Source organism: Pectinophora gossypiella, chromosome 13, assembly GCF_024362695.1.
Source record: "Pectinophora gossypiella chromosome 13, ilPecGoss1.1, whole genome shotgun sequence".
Lineage (NCBI taxonomy): Eukaryota > Metazoa > Arthropoda > Insecta > Lepidoptera > Gelechiidae > Pectinophora > Pectinophora gossypiella.
The window spans coordinates 5,343,781-5,362,579 of NC_065416.1; the positions used below are offsets into that span (position 1 = coordinate 5,343,781).

General features: G+C 34.0%; 1 protein-coding gene across 7 annotated transcripts in view; it reads left to right on the forward strand.

Annotated features, from left to right (window-relative positions):
* Positions 1-10,257, forward strand: part of LOC126371898 (putative polypeptide N-acetylgalactosaminyltransferase 9) — a 118,345-nt gene extending 108,088 nt beyond the window's left edge. For 5 of the 7 annotated variants that reach the window (XM_050017314.1, XM_050017315.1, XM_050017312.1 and 2 more), the window contains 11 exons: positions 1,060-1,103; positions 2,657-3,307; positions 3,987-4,028; positions 4,427-4,619; positions 4,737-4,906; positions 5,252-5,416; positions 5,531-5,994; positions 6,082-6,264; positions 6,483-6,590; positions 8,352-8,480; positions 8,785-10,257. In XM_050017314.1, coding sequence (XP_049873271.1) covers positions 3,070-3,307; positions 3,987-4,028; positions 4,427-4,619; positions 4,737-4,906; positions 5,252-5,416; positions 5,531-5,994; positions 6,082-6,264; positions 6,483-6,590; positions 8,352-8,480; positions 8,785-8,946 — 1,854 coding nt within the window. In that variant the 5' untranslated portion in view covers positions 1,060-1,103; positions 2,657-3,069 and the 3' untranslated portion in view covers positions 8,947-10,257. Of the gene's footprint in view, positions 1-1,059; positions 1,104-2,656; positions 3,308-3,986; positions 4,029-4,426; positions 4,620-4,736; positions 4,907-5,251; positions 5,417-5,530; positions 5,995-6,081; positions 6,265-6,482; positions 6,591-7,194; positions 7,300-8,351; positions 8,481-8,784 lie in introns of all 7 variants that reach the window. The other 2 variants (XM_050017317.1, XM_050017318.1) reach the window with 2 other exon arrangements.
* Positions 10,258-18,799: the final 8,542 nt, after the last annotated feature.

Genomic DNA, 18,799 nt, shown 5'->3' on the forward strand with positions numbered 1-18,799 from the left:
GTATTTGGCGCGGCTTGAAATTGTCGTCCAGGTTGACCACTAACTCGGACACCACGCATCACATAACCATACGTTGGTAAAATAACAATTCATTACCAGTCCCTGAATTTTAGCACACGATAAGAATAATATGAATCATTCTAAAGTATCAAATCCATGGGTAGCACTTGATGTAGTTCAGGAAATAAATTTACAAAACAATAACCTCTACCACCTACTAATTTTGCATTATGGTACTGTATTATGCAACTAGAACACCCTTTTATGGTAATTGTCGTCGTCGGCAGTACGAGTAGTAGAAAGAAACGTAGTAATCGTACAATTTAGCATTGTAACGATTAAGATATATTTTATTGCGCTAAAGTTCTACCGAAGTTATTTCCAGCCTGGAAGCGAATATAAAACGAATGAGCATAAAACTTTAATTAACATAAAACACCTGTTCGTTCCATCTAATGAGTGAGAGATAAATGGCCAGTAAAACTGAGCTAAGTCATAGGTTACGTGGCCTGCATGAGATACTAATCAGTATCTAGTGAGATTTTTGAGATACTACTCGTGATGAATTGAAATTTATCATTATTTAGCTATTCCAATGAACAGAGCATTGCGACGTCGGGGGCTCAACTGTGCCGAGGATTTTCTTGCAGCTAATTTTCTTCTTAGGTACCTTCGTACCGATTTCAAAATATACTTAATGGTATTTTTGATGCATTACTTTTTTATCGTAGTCCGCAAAACGTTCTCTGATGCCTATATTAAAATAGGTATAAACCATTCGAAGCTTATGAATGTTTCAAATCTATTACCAATTGGCTCAGACTCCTTTATATGCCCTAGGGAGGTGTTCACTCAAATTTATAGCTGTAAGGATAGTCGGGTATTCGCCCGTCGTTATTTACGCGAAATTTGAAACCGTAAAGATTTAATCTGATTTATTACCTGTATTTTGGCTTATGGCTTAACTTTATTGGATTGATAAGCTCGTAATAAGCCTATATCTGCGTTCAAAATGAAACCAAGATTGATTTACTTAATGGAATTCTTTTCTTGTTACAGATTTTTGCACGCCCAAAATCTGAAAAGGATTACTTGTTCCAGAGGTAAGAATTGTTTCATGATATGCATTGTCAATGACGAAAAGAAAAATTTAGAATATTTCGTGCCACTTTATTTTCGGTTTCATGTGAAAAAGGCTGCTAGTCTTAAATGAAAGACTAATTGGAAATATGCTAGCATTGCTGATATTAATAAACAGTTTATTATAATATATCTTAGGACGTCAATATTAATATTATATTAAATTTTGTGGCTCTGCTCACCGCAATAAGAATGTTGTGTGGATATCGGGTAGTTACGAGTATTCAATAGTGGTTACTTTTTCTAATTAACATTCGTACGCCTGCTCTTCTTTTCAATAAGTTCGTTTGGGTTTATTTTTGGTTTTTCTTTTTCATCATATTGCGTCTCTACGTTTCTACGTTACCATCGAGTGATTGGACTCAATGGGATTCTGATCAAAGATTGAAATTACCTAAGATCCCAGTCACTCAAGTATCACGAGAGGAAGCTAAAGCCAAAAGTAATTGATCATTACATTTCATTGCAAAGACGACGTCTTCATTTAATTTACATAAATGTAACTGTAAACGTTGTCTGCAGGAAAAAGTCCTGATAAATTGAGGTGTTTTATAATATGGGGGCCGTTTTATTTAATGATTTAGTTATTATGCTTCGCGAATCTCATTACCATCGCTCAACGGAAAAAAAATCGTTATTTTATTCGGTTACGACTAATATAACGGTGGGGTACTTTTGACATATTCGTAGAACAATTTGAAGACTAAAAGTGTGGGTTATCAACACTTTATTTTTATTATTATTCATAGTTTTTCACTTTTTCAGTTAATTAAGTATTTATTCAACTCATGTTTTCACAATCGTTGTCTAAGTCAAATAATATTACAAATATTGTTTTTGTCGTGCGTTCACTTCCGTGCTTTACAGAAGTAACGTACATTGTTCTTCACTTTGTAGATTACAAATAAGTACTCGTTTCGAGTATAATGGCGACCTATTAAAATACAGCTGTTGCTGTACAAAGAGGGTAGGTATACAGTTCATTAGATTTAAAAATGCAAAAAAAGAATCCCTCCTACTGTTTGCGTCGCAAGATTGTTCTGAAAGTTGGCAGTTTGACCTACAAATCGTGGTGGAGCCGGTGAAAAATGGCGGCAGCACCCTACTCTGATAATGTACGGAGCACAATCCATCAGCGACCGGATACCCCACCCAGCTTTGCAGGACTATCTTTGTTCCTTCAGTAATGTTGTGAATACAAGTGAAAATTATCTCTCGATACCAACAAACACTTTTTTTGACGAACACACCACTGTTTGGATTGAATCGTTGTGAATTACAATCTTAAGAAATAAAACTTAGGTACATGCGTTTGTCACTCTAAGCCGTCGAAAATTTTAGACAATTGATAAATCATACAATATTAGAACAAAATGCGTTGCATGGTTAGGTTAGCCATGTGACGTAACAGTAAATAAAAATGGTTATTTCTTGGAAACGACAGACAACTTTCAGACTTTCCAAAGAACAAGAAATGTTTTAAAAAATGTGATTACTTAGAGCGTATTCTTTCCAGGTTCGCGCTGCAAGACATGGATTACAGACATTCCAGCAAGAAGAGGAGTCAGAAATGAAACTACGAACTAGGAAGAAAGTTATAAAATTTTGGCACAACCTGGCAAGATTATAGCCAAAATATTTAGCACTGAAGACATGTGATGTAAAATAAATAGATCACTCACAACTGTCATATCAAAACGGCATATCTCGCAAACTAGACGAGAAACAGACATATCTCACATTTTATGCTAGTCACCCTTTTGTGATTATAGATAGTGTAAACTTTATTGCTCAAATTCTATAAAAGGAAGTATTTTCGATTTTAGACCTTGTAGAGGTTAATCAAACCAATACGAATTAAAGTTTTGCAGAAGCAAAGCATGTGCTAAAGGCTAAGAAGTCGCGTCTATTGGTAAAGGGACGTTGGGTATGAAATATTACAGTATGTTTTTCCTGAGGAGACGAACGTGGGTGCTGAAGGCTGTACTGATAGTGACGGCATTGTGGTTCATGGTTGCGTTGCTTATGACCAATGGCGGTACAAGAAATGCAATCGGACCAGCTTTACCCTTAGAGTACGATGAGCCTGAAGTTAAACCACTGAAAGCGGCCAAGCCAACCGCTTCAAAAAAGAAAAGTGACCCCTATGGAAACAACATGTCCGATGGTAAGTACGACAACGATCACATTGCATGAGCCTACTTCTATAATATGGTGTTATGGTATTAAAAAAAGCACTGATTCTTTTCTTGTGAACGTGAACCCCATTTTACTGGTCTGCAGTTATAAAAACTGTTAGTCCAAATAATAAAATTAAACAAAATTTTATTTCACTCAAACAAAAACTGTTGTACATCGCATCAAATTAATGCATTAATTTTCTTGTGATGATACTATAGTTAGATTTTTAAAAGTAACTCATCTTTTAAAGATGTTTTACTTACTTTTCTCTCTCGTAATTTGAAGCAAAATTGGCAGAGCAATAATTGAAGAAATACATTTAATTAATGGTAATTGCGGGCATTATTTCACGAAATAATCAACTCCTCCCAACTAATTTACGGTCTCTCCCTTGTATGTAATTGCTTTTCATTCCCAGGAACTTCTCTGACTACGATTGTCTTTCTCCTAATGTATGCAATAGAAATGCTAATGAGAATAGACGTTAGATTGTGCTGAAATGAGTTCCTATTTGGGTTGACTTTCAAAGTTAAATTATTTATCTGTTACACATAGATTTTATGTCTTACTTTTCGCGTCACGATTGCATGTTTCTTTAAAAAACTATACTTCTTTGCTTTTTTTTATTTTAATATTATGCATGAATTTATGTTTACACGTGACAGGACAACGCGTCAATTGGCTAGATCGCATCGCTGGGAGTGAAGGTACCTAAACCGCTTATTTTGTATGTAACATTTAATTAATTTGCCATGGTAACAGTTTTTATGTGTTTATAATGTTCGTTAATGCGGGTATCTGGTGATGGAAATAGCATATTATTATTAATAATTAAAAAAGAAAATATGTTTATTTCTGCCAACGTATTGGTTGTAATTAGTGTCACAGGCAATATCATTAACATATTAAACGCAGAAACTTCATTATGAACGTCAATAATTATAATTTCCTGTGTAAATGATATTAAAATGATTTAAGTAGTAGTTACCATTTTGACTAGCTCAATAATTGTAGTTTATGTCATTAGTGTCATGGTTGCCGACATTTTCCATGTCGCATGTTTTATGATTGTAGTGTGTGCTAACATGGTACGTACGTTCTGCAGGGCTCGGCGTGATAGCTGCTCCCGGCTCGGACAACGCTCCCGGCGAGCTTGGAAAACCGGTCGTACTGCCAAAGAATATGAGTGAGGACACGAAACAAGCTGTGTCCGAGGGCTGGAAAAAGAATGCGTTCAACCAGTACGTCAGTGACCTCATATCCATCAGGAGAAAACTGCCCGACCCACGAGATGAGTGGTAAGTGCAAATATTTGTTTTTTTTGTGTGTAGATAACACGTGTTTGAATAATGAAACTTCATGTGTATAGCTATATTTCACTATCATCATAGAACTGATCAATATTTGTCTCTCAGGTGCAAACAGCCAGGCCGGTATTTAGAAGATCTCCCGCAGACGTCTGTGGTGATATGTTTCCACAACGAAGCCTGGTCAGTTTTGCTCAGAACTGTACATTCCGTACTGGACAGATCACCGGCACATTTGATAAAGGAGATTGTACTCGTCGACGACTTCTCTGACATGCGTAAGTGCATATTTAAGTTATCACTAGTTTACCAGATGTACCAAACTGGGAGTCTTTTCTCTCTCTCGACACTACAAGTACAACATTAACTTGGCAATAATTTATACAAACTACTAACCACCCAAGAACACTCAACTACTCTGAATAGTAATGACATCGTAAAAGTTAAAGCTACTATAAAACAGTTTTATCTGTGCTTGTAAGTCTATTGTTAGATCGCGTTACTTGGACCTAACTACAATACTTTTTTCTGACAACAACAAACTGTGTTACTTACATTTACGTTTATAAACTAGGAATCTGACTTACCATGAGATGTTCCATTTATGGTGCACTTTTTTGCAGCTCATCTAATGCAGCAATTAGACGACTACATGTCGTCTCTACCTAAAGTGAGAATAGTTCGAGCAACGCGTCGTGAAGGTCTTATCAGAGCCCGTCTTCTAGGGGCTAGATACGTCACAGCACCTGTTCTTACTTACCTTGACAGTCATTGCGAATGCGCAGAAGGTAAGTTCAAAAGAAAATTTTATGTAGAAAAAAATAGGTACATTCAATTTTGAATTTTGAATTTGAATGTAGTCAGTCTACTATTAATCAATTGACGTGGATTTTTGCTTTCAGGTTGGCTGGAGCCATTGTTAGATAGAATCGCTAGAAACAAAACAACAGTTGTGTGCCCTGTCATTGACGTTATTGACGACAACACACTCGAGTTTCACTACAGAGACTCATCTTCAGTTAATGTTGGTGGATTTGATTGGAACCTCCAGTTCAACTGGCATCCTGTGCCCGCCAAGGAAAGAGCAAGACACATGCATACTGCTGAACCTGTGTATTCCCCAACCATGGCTGGAGGCCTTTTCGCAATCGATAAAGAATTTTTTGAGCGTTTGGGAACTTACGACAGTGGTTTTGATATTTGGGGTGGAGAAAATTTAGAGCTGTCTTTCAAAACTTGGATGTGTGGTGGAACTCTCGAAATCATTCCATGCTCACATGTCGGACATATATTCAGAAAGAGGTCACCTTATAAATGGAGAACTGGTGTTAATGTATTGAAGAAAAATTCTGTTCGATTAGCTGAGGTATAATTCTGTTTTATAGGTACCTAAATTCGTTCGATTTCTTTATTTAAACTTTTACTTATTTCGAAAATGTGTGGTTTTATAAAGGTGTGGTTGGACGACTACGCTAAGTACTACTACCAGCGCGTAGGCAATGACAAGGGAGACTACGGCGACATCAGCAGTAGGAAAGCATTGAGACAAAAACTTGGCTGCAAGTCCTTCGACTGGTACCTGAAGAATATCTACCCAGAGCTTTTCATTCCCGGAGAATCAGTCGCTCATGGCGAGGTCCGTATCGTTAATTTATTAAAAACTTTATATTTGGTTATAACTTTAACAGTTATCTATCATAAACTGAAAAGTTTGTTCATAAAACACTATTTGAATGTAATTATTTTAAAGTTTTTTGTTTAATTATATCAGACAAATAAATTTCAAATAACGGAACAGTTACTTACAACAAGTGCGATTTTAATGTGTGTGTTCTTCCAAACTTACCTGTACAGATCCGAAATGTGGCCTTCAAAAAGATATGTTTGGACTCTCCAGCGCGCAAGTCCGATCATCATAAACCCGTTGGAATTTACCCGTGCCACCGACAGGGAGGAAATCAGGTCTTCTGTCGTTTTCAATTCGACCTAACGCGGCAGTACCACTTTGTAGGAGTTCTCGTTATCTCTTTTGCACTCCTTGTCTCTGAGCACTTGACAGCACGTCAAATTTTGAGCACACTAAGCATGAAATCACTGTTTTATTTTGGTTTTTATACTGATGACTGCTAGATACGAAGCCAAGCATTTGCCGACTACTACTGCATCGACGGACCGTCGATAGAGGAGGAATGGCAAAGTGTGCCAGTAATGATTCACAAATGCCATCATCAAGGTGGCGATCAGGTATCTGCGCAAAAAGCGGGGTGTGCGTTAGGGTTATAGAGCGGTATTTTAGGGATTATTTTTTTGCAAAAAATTGTTTGTTTTTGTGTCTTCATCTTATTTTGTTTTCTTAATTTGATTTTCATTCTCATTTTCATGTGGCTTTATCACTTGATTGCAATAATTTATGACTTTTTTTATTAGTTAGATCAACTTGAAAGTTTTTATGATTGTTTCTTAGTTGGTAGCGGAATTGTTTCGCCTTAATTATTATTTATCAAGTGATGAAGTTACTCGAGCACGCTTGCTTTTGGCACGCCTTTTAACTTATGGATGGCACCAGATCGCGAATCCGCTGACTGACATGTGCATCGACTCTGCTTGCGGTCCTGAGGACATGAGGAAGCCGGTCAACGTTTGGCCTTGCCACGGCGAGTACGGCAACCAGGTTTGTTAAGGCCGCACATCATTTTACTCGTCGCTTACGCTTTTCTAGTAGTCGGTGGTTGGTGCTCATCATCATTTCGGTAAGTTCATCGGTAGCGTAAAAGTAAAGTATATTTGTCGCCATACCACATTTAGATCCATTGATTTAGTTTCCCATATTAACAAAACTGTATCGTGAAATCTAATACTTACATTAATAAAAGTGTGCAAGGAAATGTTTAGCATGACTTTTAGTTTTAACCGTACTAAATGAAACATTGCCACAGTGTTAGTATTACTACCTTTTTAATTGTACTGAAATCATTGCTTTAGAGTAGTGCGAATAACTTGAACTTATATTTACGATTAGAGTAAAAATGTGCTTTCTTATTTCGGGTTACGGGTTTGTTTAAAATTATGAAACACTTTTTAAATTTGATTACTCTTCCAATTTTGGTACTGCCGCTAGGTATTATTAGTATGTAAGTTTATGATAAGCATTTTAACACTTAATGAATGAACTACTAATGCAATATGTGATGTATATATTCTTAACAAATTTTAACGTACTCATTTATCTCTTGTAGACTTAATTGGTAAAAAATAAGCAAAAGTAAGGGTTGGTAGGGGTTAATAATTGAGACTTTGTACATAAATATTTATTTAATGATACATTAATTTAGCAATTTATCTTTATTATAACTAGCACATAAAACTAATATTAGAAAGCTTTTATATAACTGTCTTGCTGCTGATATTTTGAGGTTAACAAAAAATAAAATAGGGTCAGTATTTTTATTCTAATCATTACCATAATCAACTAGGGTCTGAACATTAGCTTTCAACTTTATGAACAAAGTACCTACAATAAAATACAATACTTACCTACTTCCATTAAAAGTTCAAATTCAAGTTCTTCCATTAAGACTACAATAGAAATTCTTTGAGTCTTATCAGTCCTTAATTACTAACATAAGTGACCTCAAAATTATCAGCTTGTATCAAAACTTCTAACCGCAACGTTAAAATCTGACTACAAAACTAGAGTTCTAATCATTTCCTCATACGTTTCAGTACTGGATGTACTCGAAGACCGGAGAGATCCGTCGTGATGAGACATGTCTGGACTATTCCGGACATGACGTTGTGCTGTATCCTTGCCATGGGGCTAAGGGTAACCAGATGTGGGTTTATGAACCACAGGTAAGAAATGTAGATATAATTTTAGATATTAGATTTGTTACAGAAGTGAACATTAAGAAAATGAAAGGCAATGAACCTTCTAAATAAGGAAGAAAAATAAAAACCACGAGAATTTAAAATTATTCAATTCAATCAAGATGAATCGATCTTTAGAGAAATAGGTAGTGCAATGCAATCAAAAATACATTACTAAACTTTTAACTCTTTAAAGAACTGAATGTTTAAAAAGTCTTGTTGTCTGCCAGGGTCTATCTGACCACTTTATTGCTAACAGTTATTCTGAATTAGGCGTTTTTCCTTGCAGACGAAGCTCCTAAGGCACGGGTCGAGTGAAAAGTGCATGGCGATATCCAGGAAAAAGGACAAGATTGTGATGGAGACGTGCAACGAGGATGAACAGCGGCAGATGTGGCACCTCGAAAACTTCAACCCTGACAGACTGACTCCTGAATTGACAGCCGAGTAGCCGGAGGCCTACGACGAAGTGCTGTTCATATAAAACAGACTCTTTTAAATTTGGACGAACATTCTCGAAGTTTCTAGTGCGAGTGTGACTTAATGTTATAAATCACTTGTTGTCGAACGCAATTTGTGTGCTTCGTAGATGCGAGTTAAGTGTTTAGTGGTAAAGATGATATTCATATGAGATTTTTTAATAGTGAAACTAATGGCGGCCATTTGGAGAGAGCTGTTGCTGTATATAATTCAATGTGCATATGTTGGTGTTTTATGAACTGAAAAAAATAAGTGGTAGTGTAAGTTTTAGTTACCTAATAACTTTGGTAATGCCTTTATGCGGAGTTTAATATTATTTAGTATATTATTATGCGATGTTCTTAAATGTCCCACGGATTTTTCAGTTTATAAAACTATTGCGGTTGAGTTTAGCTATCGTTATGATATACAAGCATATATTTGGATATATTTGGAAATGTAAATGTTGAATGTGTCACTTGTTAACCCCATATCACGTGGCCTGGCCTAAAACACGGACTGATTTTTACTCAAAATTCCTACTTTTGATTGTGAAAACTCTCTCCCTACTATTTTTCTGTAATTTGTTTTTAGATTACTATTCTTACATATCGTATGCACAATCATGTGTTCTCTAGACATAAATTATAGTAAAAAGAGTTTCTATTTTAGTATTAATGAGTTAACCATCACGTTCTATTTATTTCACATATTTTTGTATTGTTTATAAAAAATAATGCAAAATAAGTATTTAAGAGTTTTATTCGATTCTGATTTATAATTTCGATTACCTATTATGATAGAATGATTTTTTATTAATGGTTTTCAAAAAAAAAACAATTTTTGATTCATTCAAAGCTGTATTATTTGTATAAATATTGCAATAGTATTCTTAATGAAGTATTAACTTACTCAATAGGCTTCAATATGTTATGTATAAATAAATGTGTACATATCCAATACGTATATATCATTCGATATAATAATTGAGGTTTAATAAAATTATGTATAACTAATTACATATTTAGTTTATAGTAAATGTTATTGTGATTTTTTTTAAATTACCTAGTTAATCAGTTTGGCTCCATTGTAAGAAAACTGAAATCTAAGTAGAAAAATATCATATTAATTGTGACTTTATAAATCCTGAATTTATATATTAGACTTAAAAAAGCTAGTTGTTTAAATATTTTTATATAATTTACTGGAGAAAGGAATTTTTTATCAGATTAATTTTATAAATCATTTTTTTATAAAAATGTTTACACTGAGTTGATTAAAGAAAATTGTTGTACCTAAATTCCTATTATTATTATTATTTGAAAGTTGTGAGGGCCGGACCGAATGCAGCCCGCGGGGCCACTGCGACCTTGACAGATCTATTGTGACCCTAAATCCCTACATTTAAATTCCTATTAACAAATCTCGCTAATTTTAACAGATGTATGCAAATAATGCACGCAAAAGAAGTAAAAAGGACTTGTGACATTCCAGTATTTATGTGATTTAGTAATATTTTGTGAGCACAAACACATCTTAAATTCTTGGTGTCTTAAATACCTATGCAGTGGATACCATCCACTTTTTCTATATAGTAAGTAATTGACAAAATTGCCATTTGGGTTCCAATGTAATTATTACTACTACTAATCCTATTTCTGATATATTGACACATCCAACAGCCCTGTGTCTTCCTTAATATTAAGTCACGTAAAATATTTTAATTTTTATGATTCTTTAATTAAATAGGTAGACTGAATCATGATTTAATTTTTTACTTTTTATTCATAGAAGACATTCCTTTAGTAATATTTTTATCGTCAAACTATATATACCTTATATTAGATTATTTTTAAATATAAAAAGTGTGTTTGAAAATTTTCCAAAAAGAAAGGATCGGTTGTTTGGCGATTAAATAAAAATATCGTACAATCTTCAGAGCTATACACGAATGCTTTTATCTCTCTTTTGTTGAATTTCGTGTAAATAAGTTTCCAACGTTCGTGTTACGACATTTCCTAAGGTAAAACGACTGTATTCATAAATTTTAAAACTAACACGTACGTTGAAAACCTTGTATAAAATAGTAATTCACTAGTAGGTTCTAATTCGTATAGAGATAGAAAGTTTTACATGTGCCTTATATCTTTACATAATTATTATATTTGAATGTTGAAATTTCTGTATATAATGCGATATCTCCAACTGTATTATAAATAGCATAGAGTATTGTTAGATGGCGATAAAATAGTATTTGTAAAATAAAGCATTATGTTGGATTTGTAAGTTGTTTTTTATTTCTACAACAGATTTCAGATTATGCATTTAATTTAAATAGGTAGTCATAATTATAAGATTTACCCATACAACGAAATGACAGTCTTTGAGATTACCTAATAGTCCAATTTCATTAAAACAACCTACCCTATTCAAGGCATGTCCATTGTATAGCTTATTCTTCCAGTCACGTCATACAAGTGTCTTTTGTGATAAGTGTATTCTTATTCTATTATTTTTTATTTTTTTTAATTTTAGTTTTATTTTTATTTGCTCATTTTATAAAATGTTCGGCGTATTAGACGTGATAGGTAGGTACACAAAACCAATTATCTGTTAAAGAATTTCTGTTTTCACAAAATTCTTCGACCGTTACTAAATCACGTGCCGATAAATACGTGGCTTTGTCCAAAGGGCACTAATAACGACAGTTTTTGCGTCGGTACAGCGTTCGCCTCAAGCGGCCGCGATAAGAGTAGCCTCATGCTGGCTTACTGCAGACCATTCGCTTTTTACTTTTTACCACACGGACTGCGTCCACGAACTTTTCAAGCATACACTTTTGTATTTGTGGACTTACGAGAGTATCGTTTGGTCTTTTTGACTGAGTCCGATTCGGTAAAATTTACGTTCTTTATTTTTTCAACTTGAATTTGCAGCGTGCTGATATTTAAAAGGAGATTTTTGATTTTTCATTCGTGTGTTTGATCGGGAACGGTATGATTTTTGATTTACAGTTGCTAATATGAATATGAACGAAAATTTGTTACACCCAGTTCCCGACAACCACGAATAATAACTTTGTCATGATGATAATATAGATTTCTGATCATAAAGTAATAAACAACATAAAACAACGTGAAATAATTACTACTTAGATATTTTTCGATTTTTTATTAGAATTTTATTTATGCGCCAAAATAATATAACACCAAGTTGTGAAAATCAAAGACAAGATTTATTTTTTCATTACGTGTTAGACAAAAAAAGATGTTTGGAGGTACTGTTAAAGAGAAAAACTTTCACGTCTTTTAATTTTAAAACAAACTTTGAAAGTTTTAGCCTGCTAGTTGGACTCAAAAGATCTCAACTTCCAAGTTCTCACAAAAGTTTTCAAGATTCGCGGTATGAAGTGAGGAATAATTAAACTGTTAGACCTAAAGGAATGTCTAACCGTAGCCCCGTGAGTATTCAGACTTCTACAAAACTAAAGTTTGGATATTAAAGAAGTTATTTTGTTACTTGTTTTGGGAGATTTCGAAATCAATTTTCGAGGCAATTTTTAATAAAATTAATAATTGAAACGCAATAAAGATTGCTTATGATGTCACCTTACGTCAACATTATTATAATAAAATGGTTTGTTATAAAGACATTGACATGTTTTAATTAAATAATAGTTTAGTTCGGTTCATTTCTTTTATTTTTAAAAATTGACTAACTTTTACATTAGAGACGTAAGCAACAGACAAAACAAAGCGTCGCGTATAATCTACCAAAATTACAAGGCACATTACGAAAGTAGTGTCATAAATTTTGATGTCCAGAACAAAACAAAAAGTCGTAATGTGGACGTGTGTCCGTTGTTTGGCGAAGTTTTAATGTAACACGTTGGACACATGGAGTTGTAGCAATAAGTTGGTGTTAAGGACAAGTCTGCTCATTAAGAAGACGTATTTGGTAAACGCAAAGTATCTTACGTGACGTAACGCAAATTTGGCTTCTCTAGACATCGGCGTACGTCGGCCGTACCTCCCTACTTTAGGTAAGTTGCTTCTGTGAAGCGGTTTAAAATCAACGTCCGGGCTGAGGAGGAAGGCTGCATAATACCAAGCATGAAATGAAATATACTCCATTTTTACGATTACTAGTACGATTAGAAAGAAGGTGTATACGTATAGCCACGTTTTGTTATTACGCATGAAAAATTCCATTAGTCGCTAAAAGTTTGTTATTTTTTTTTTGAGTTATCCAAAAATACCATTTTTTCTACCGTTGCAGATTACACGTACAACAGATTGTAATTATATTTCTATCCAATTACTAAATCGACTAAGCTTAAAAAAATAATAAAAACCGTCGCCCTAAAGTTCGTATTCACATTCGTTCCCTAATAGATGAAGGCTTTTAAAAACAATCTACTCATGCTTTCAGCATAATGAAAACAATCCTCCGCGGTGTGTCTGTCCATTTTTATTATGCCATGTGTGCGACCGTATACTTTAATCGAAACAATGAACGTGTTACTTCATAAATTTGAATTTTATATTATTTTTATTCTCATATATTTATAATATAATATGTTTTTCTCAGTGTCATGTTTATAATACATTCCAGTAAATAAAGAACTTTTATTATTATAAAATATGATTTTATTAAATAATGGCAGCGATCCATTGTAATTAAAGAGAACTGTGATTATACATAATTAATTAATTAATAATTAACAAACCCATGATACACGTTCAAGGATCTAATAATAATATCATGTTTGTCTGTTGATTACAGGGATTTTGTGTTCTATTTTATACTTGTACTCCACAATCCAATTCAAGCAATGTCAAGTTTATATTTAATATGAATGTACAGTCTAACAGAAAACCTATTGCAAAGATTAAGTCTAGTATCAATAAACTCGATATGAAATCTTATATAATAACCTCACGACGATACGCAAGAGTCTTGATTCTAGAATCGTGAAATTCTGATATTTCTGTTAAAACTCTATAAACCCCGAGAAACCATTATTCTTTCCGTCCCGAGTAATATCCGCTTGATAAATATAAAACTAGAGGTATCAAAGCAAATGATAATAAACGAGACATTTTCATTCCGATCACGGTCTCTGAATAAAGTGGAATCAGCGACGTCGATTGAAAACTTTCCTGACTCGTACTGCTCTGATTATTGGTTGGGAGGAAATTAAAAGAGCTTCATATCTTCAACCCGGGGGAAGTATTACAAGTTTTGGAGAAATATTATTTTTTTTATGGAAAAACCAAATCTATAATTAAGAGAATAAGACTATCAGGTTTTATTTCAGATTTTGATGGGAGACCCATCGTTCTGTTTTGTAAAGAACTTATCACAGAGCATCGTGATGGAAAATATTCAATACTCCCGTGATAACAATTTTATATAAGTATTTAACTATTTATGTTTATTTTGTTACTTGTAAGTAACAAAATAAACAAACAATGTAGCTCCTTATGACTTAGTTTAAATGTGATACCAGCCCTAAACTTGCAATTCCTGCCTTTTGACACAAAAACTGAAAGTACGGAAGAGCGAGCACTTTTAAACACATTTATACTGACTGAATTTGAACATCTTCTTCAATGCATTAGTGCGAGATAATACGCTAGCTGAAACTTCTTTTATTTGTTAAAATAGTTCGCTGAAATAAAATATCGTCTGTTCATCGAATACGAAGCAGCGATCAAATTGAAACGTCGGCGAAATGAATTTCTAGTTCAAACCAAACGCAGGCAGACTTTTTATATTAAGTTGTTAAATATTACACGGCAGAATGGTGCTTACGTTTTTTTCTTTGCTTCTATGAATTTGTGTTATTACTTAGTTGTGCAGTACTTGTAAAGATAAAAAAAATGAATTTGATGTAAAGAAAATGCTTCACGATGGTTATCGTGTTTCGTAGAAAAATCTCCACATGTTCGATAAGAAAATGGGTACCATACCAACCTATGCTTGCTATGGAATTTGGAATGTCTCTGTTTGCTACAAAAGGGGTACCAAGCATACCGTTTTCTAGGCTGAGGTTTTATAAGGCTCCGTGTACCTAAAATCTAACATATTATATTATTATCTAATGCTGACATTTATAAAATATGCATCCATGTGCCATCCATCCATGGACGAAGTGACATTAAAAGTGTGACTTTGTTACCAACATTCCATCTTTTACTTAAGGTGCTGATAGAATTGAACATTCTTTTGTAACAGAACATCGAGCATTCGCCGTTTTTTTCTGTCAAACTGAACAACGAGCTGAGCCAAGCATAGAGTTTTCATGAGTAAAAACGTTCGATAGAATGCTCACTAAATGTTCTCGTATTGTGATATTCGCACAAATGCTCATTACAAGCGTGAATGCTCAAGTTTATCAGCACCTTAACGCCAGACGGAATGTTGATTTTTAAAAAAGTACTCTCATGATTATTTAGAAGCAATCGCTAAATAAAGTATCCTGAAACCTGCTGAAACGGTAACAAGACTAATCAAGCGTAATCTTGTAATATTCAGCAATCTTCATACGCCGGCCGTCGCCAGAATACGTAACCAGCTAAAACTTGTCCAAACTTGTAATTTCGCTTCGATTCGAAAACTTTTGGGTTTTACGAGTATTTTGGTGGTGTTCCAATAGTCATTGAATACAGAAACTTTTTCATTTACGCTGTCGGACGCGGCCTGAATAATATATGAACGGATGCCTGAACCCGGCGCCTTTGAGAATCCTTCTGGCTTTAAGGATTTTTTAAGCTTTCCAACTGAATTAATGACGTCTTTCTCTAAGAGGTTTTATATGGTGCCGAAAGAAAATAGATTTAGGGGTTGCAACGTTTTGACACTGAACACGTTAGGTTTGTCAGCACTTGTCTAACGGTAGCGAGTCAAAATGTCTTAATTTACTGAAAAGACTCAAAGAGTCAAGTCTTGTAATATCAGCACCTATCGTAATTCCTTCGTCTTAATAAAATAATTAACATTTGAATATCGGTTCAACTATTTTATTTACTTATATACAATATAGGTAGCCTGACCATTATTATGGCCATTATTTATAATATTTCATTCTTCTCAAAGTCACATTGTCCAATATTTTTTTATTGCTGATTTCAGCTGGTTGCCTGGAAGAAATTGCTTCAGAGCAATAAGGCCGCCCGTTAGCGCTGTTACTAAATGTTTGTAAGTTTTGTTTGTGTGCAATAAAGTATATTTTCTTTAATTTGATTTGATTGATGCTGTCTGAAAATGTACTAGATTCCAAGATATTTGGACTTTTGTAACCAAACTAAGAGGCTACATTCTTATAAATACGTCCTATTCCCATTGCAAGTGAATGTTGGAGTTGATTCGACGAATGAATAAAGCATGAGCGCTTTCCTTTATTTAACCGACTTCAAATGTACTGAATTTGGAAATAAAATAGGGAAGTATTATCCCCATGAGTTTAGTATATGAAATGCTTAGGATGCCATGGTGTTTGAATGTACTAATAGTAGAAATAAGTAATAGTTTATTACATTAATTTGTCAGAAAAAAAATTTAAAGCTCATATGAAGCTTAGTTTATGTAAAAAACCTTATTGATAAAAATGCCTGGTATGAAATGTATTCCTCTAGTTATTAAATAACTTGTAATGTATACCTACATTGATTTCAAAGATGTGTTGCTGTTGCAGTTTCTTGTCATTTCTTCTCAGCCATAACACCTTGCGAAATGACGTACGATTCAAAACTGTTAAATTGACCTTTAACAAGTTTATCTATGATAATTATTACGTTGAATAAATGATTCTGATTTCTGATACTAATACTTATTTATATTCTGAATGGAGTGAGAAAACTCGTAATACTACGTATAGAACGACAATTCTCCGCTCCTCACCGGCGGCTGAGCTGGGTTTACCTCATCCCCTCGGCCATACTTTAGTCTTACCATTAAAATACTTTTAAAATATAGACACATTTGCTTGGACGATAAAAGTACGTTATCGTCCAGGTAAATTAATAGTCCATAGAAATTCCATCGTTTCGCAACGTTAGATGTTAGATATTGACATATTTAAAAATTATTATTATTTTTTTCTGTAAAGTAGCGAAATGTAAATAAATAAATAAATTAATATTTGCAATCTTATGGGCGTCAGACGTCACACACACAGATGCGCGTGTACGATAACGTCAATGTGCTAGTGTCTATATAAAACGAGGTGTCCGGTATGAAGTGTCCGGGGTGTGTTTAAGATTAGGTAAGGCGACCCTGGGAAAAGGTATCGCTAGGAAAATTATGATGAATGAAAGTATTTTTCATACTCCTTCTGGATGATTGAGAGGAGGCACATCTCCACTTACACCAGTTATTTTCGTATTTTTTCAGTTTTTTGTTATTATCAGTATATGCAATCACGCAAATATTTATAAAGAGGTAGAGTTAATAAGTTTGAGAGTTTGTTTATAGAAAGTACACTCTGGAAATTACTGAACCGGAAAGCCAGTGTTTTATAATTATGAAGCTCAAAATTAAAGCGAGGAATTTCGGGTTTATACATTGAATTGACCGTTCGAAATGAAAAATTATCTGAGTATACGGGAACTCAATACAGAGAGGTACTGAAAGAATAAATAATAATTAAAATTTCTCGACACAATTACCTGTTATACTATCTACAATTCTACAAATTAAGAATTTGTATATAACAAAAACAAATTGTTTATATATATCTCTATTATGTAAAGTAAAAGTAAAAATATACTAACCTAGATTTCTAGCAGTCCATCCTGCTCTTTTAAAAATATAGCAGAAAAATAAAAACTTACGCACAAGCCGTTTATCATTCAACCTTTTGGATTTTTATTGCGCGCAATTCTTATCTAATTATGTAGAATACGGTTTAAAACGAGTTGTTATAATAAAATTATAAAATCCTGATTTCATAACATTATATGAATGATATGATAAAATTCGAAATCCAATTAAACACCGCAGAAAACTCGTTAATAATATATTTACACCACAACCATAGGAATATAAAAACGAATTCGGCACCGAAGAAAATAGAGGTGGTGTAAAAAAATTCATTTCCCTAGAGATAAGCTAGCACCTGGGCCGATATTAAAGGACGAAGAGGCAGGCCTCTTTGAATATCGAAACAGTCGATTTTTGTCATTCACCTGCCGTCGAGAAACGGGCGGAAATTTTTACACTTTGTTTTGCGGCGCTTTGACGGGGGCCTAGCAAGTGGAATGCTAGGAAAAAAAAAGAAAAATTGAATTAATTTGGGCTTCTGTGGAGCTAGGGTTGGTACCAAGGGATTTGCTGGTTTTTGTTTCAAAGGCCCGTGGTTGTTACAAATTGGCGTAAAATTACATTTGACTACAGCAAGTATGGTGGAGGGAAAAAATACCTGACTGCTATTGCCTACTGGTAAAGATTTTTATACGACTTTGTAAAAGGGGTACCTAGTAAAAAATACTACTTACCAGTATCTGAAAACAAAGCAAAAATATCAAATTTCACTTTACAAACAAGAAGAGCAAAGTAGTGCCGCGTAAGCATTGCTCGTATTTTTCTTCCAGGCGTCCGCAAGCAGAGTAAAACACAATTTAAATACAACTACCAAATTGTACGAGCGATACAAAGCCAGGCAGCTCCTGAGAGGCATTAGCTTTAATTTATGAAGGCACAAATAGCCGGATAAGCAGATTCCCGTCAATCAATTTTGTTACAGTGGTTTCTGGTTTAGGGACTAGAATAATTAATGTTTATACAAAATAAAATTGTCGGGCATTAGATTGTAAATGACTATTGAGTTGATTTAGTTTTGT